This window comes from Saprolegnia parasitica, assembly GCF_000151545.1.
Source record: "Saprolegnia parasitica CBS 223.65 unplaced genomic scaffold supercont2.690, whole genome shotgun sequence".
In the NCBI taxonomy this organism is placed as follows: Eukaryota; Oomycota; class Saprolegniomycetes; order Saprolegniales; family Saprolegniaceae; genus Saprolegnia; species Saprolegnia parasitica.
Genome location: NW_012157084.1, coordinates 1 through 525, shown reverse-complemented (window position 1 = coordinate 525; position 525 = coordinate 1). Strand labels below are relative to the sequence as shown.

The 525-nt window shown below is 59.4% G+C and overlaps 1 protein-coding gene across 1 annotated transcript; it reads left to right on the top strand.

Annotated features, from left to right (window-relative positions):
* Nucleotides 1-80: 80 nt before the first annotated feature.
* SPRG_17281 (hypothetical protein) lies at nucleotides 81-490 on the top strand (the record flags this gene model as incomplete). The annotated part of the gene is made up of 2 exons (XM_012357008.1): nucleotides 81-294; nucleotides 352-490. Coding segments are annotated over 2 exons (353 nt in total), but the record flags the coding sequence as incomplete, so codon positions are not given.
* Nucleotides 491-525: the final 35 nt, after the last annotated feature.

Sequence of the window (525 nt, the reverse complement as noted above, 5' to 3'; positions counted from 1 at the left end):
CCTATGGCATGGCCGAGGGGAGCCTCTTGAGCAAGGCGGGAAGAAGTGTCTTAGAGTTGCGCGAAGCGTTCCAGCGCGTCATGCTCTTGTACTTGGTGGCCGCGCCGCAGTCGACGACGGCCGCCACCGCCGTCAAGCGGTATCTTTGGCGTGGTCTCGGCTTTTGCCTGTGGCGCGAAGTGCGTGACGACGTCGTGTCGTCGTGTCGATTCCAGACCATGAAGACGTTTAGCGTCATTCGCAGTCATTACAAGCAGCGTGAGACGTACCCTGGCTTCAAGGACAAGCTGCCACGTATGTCGTCGCCATGTCTCGGAAAATCGTTCATTTTTTTACTTATTGCTGACGTAGACTACCCGGCAGCGGTGGTTGGCGCGCTCGAATGCCTGCGGCTCGTGCTGCACCCGTCCGACGTGCTGTGGCTCGACGCGACCTCGGTCGTCGACCCATGGAACCACGTCGTGGCGCTCGGTCTTCATACGATGGCCATGTTCCGCAAGACGCTCGACAAGATCGAAGCCCACT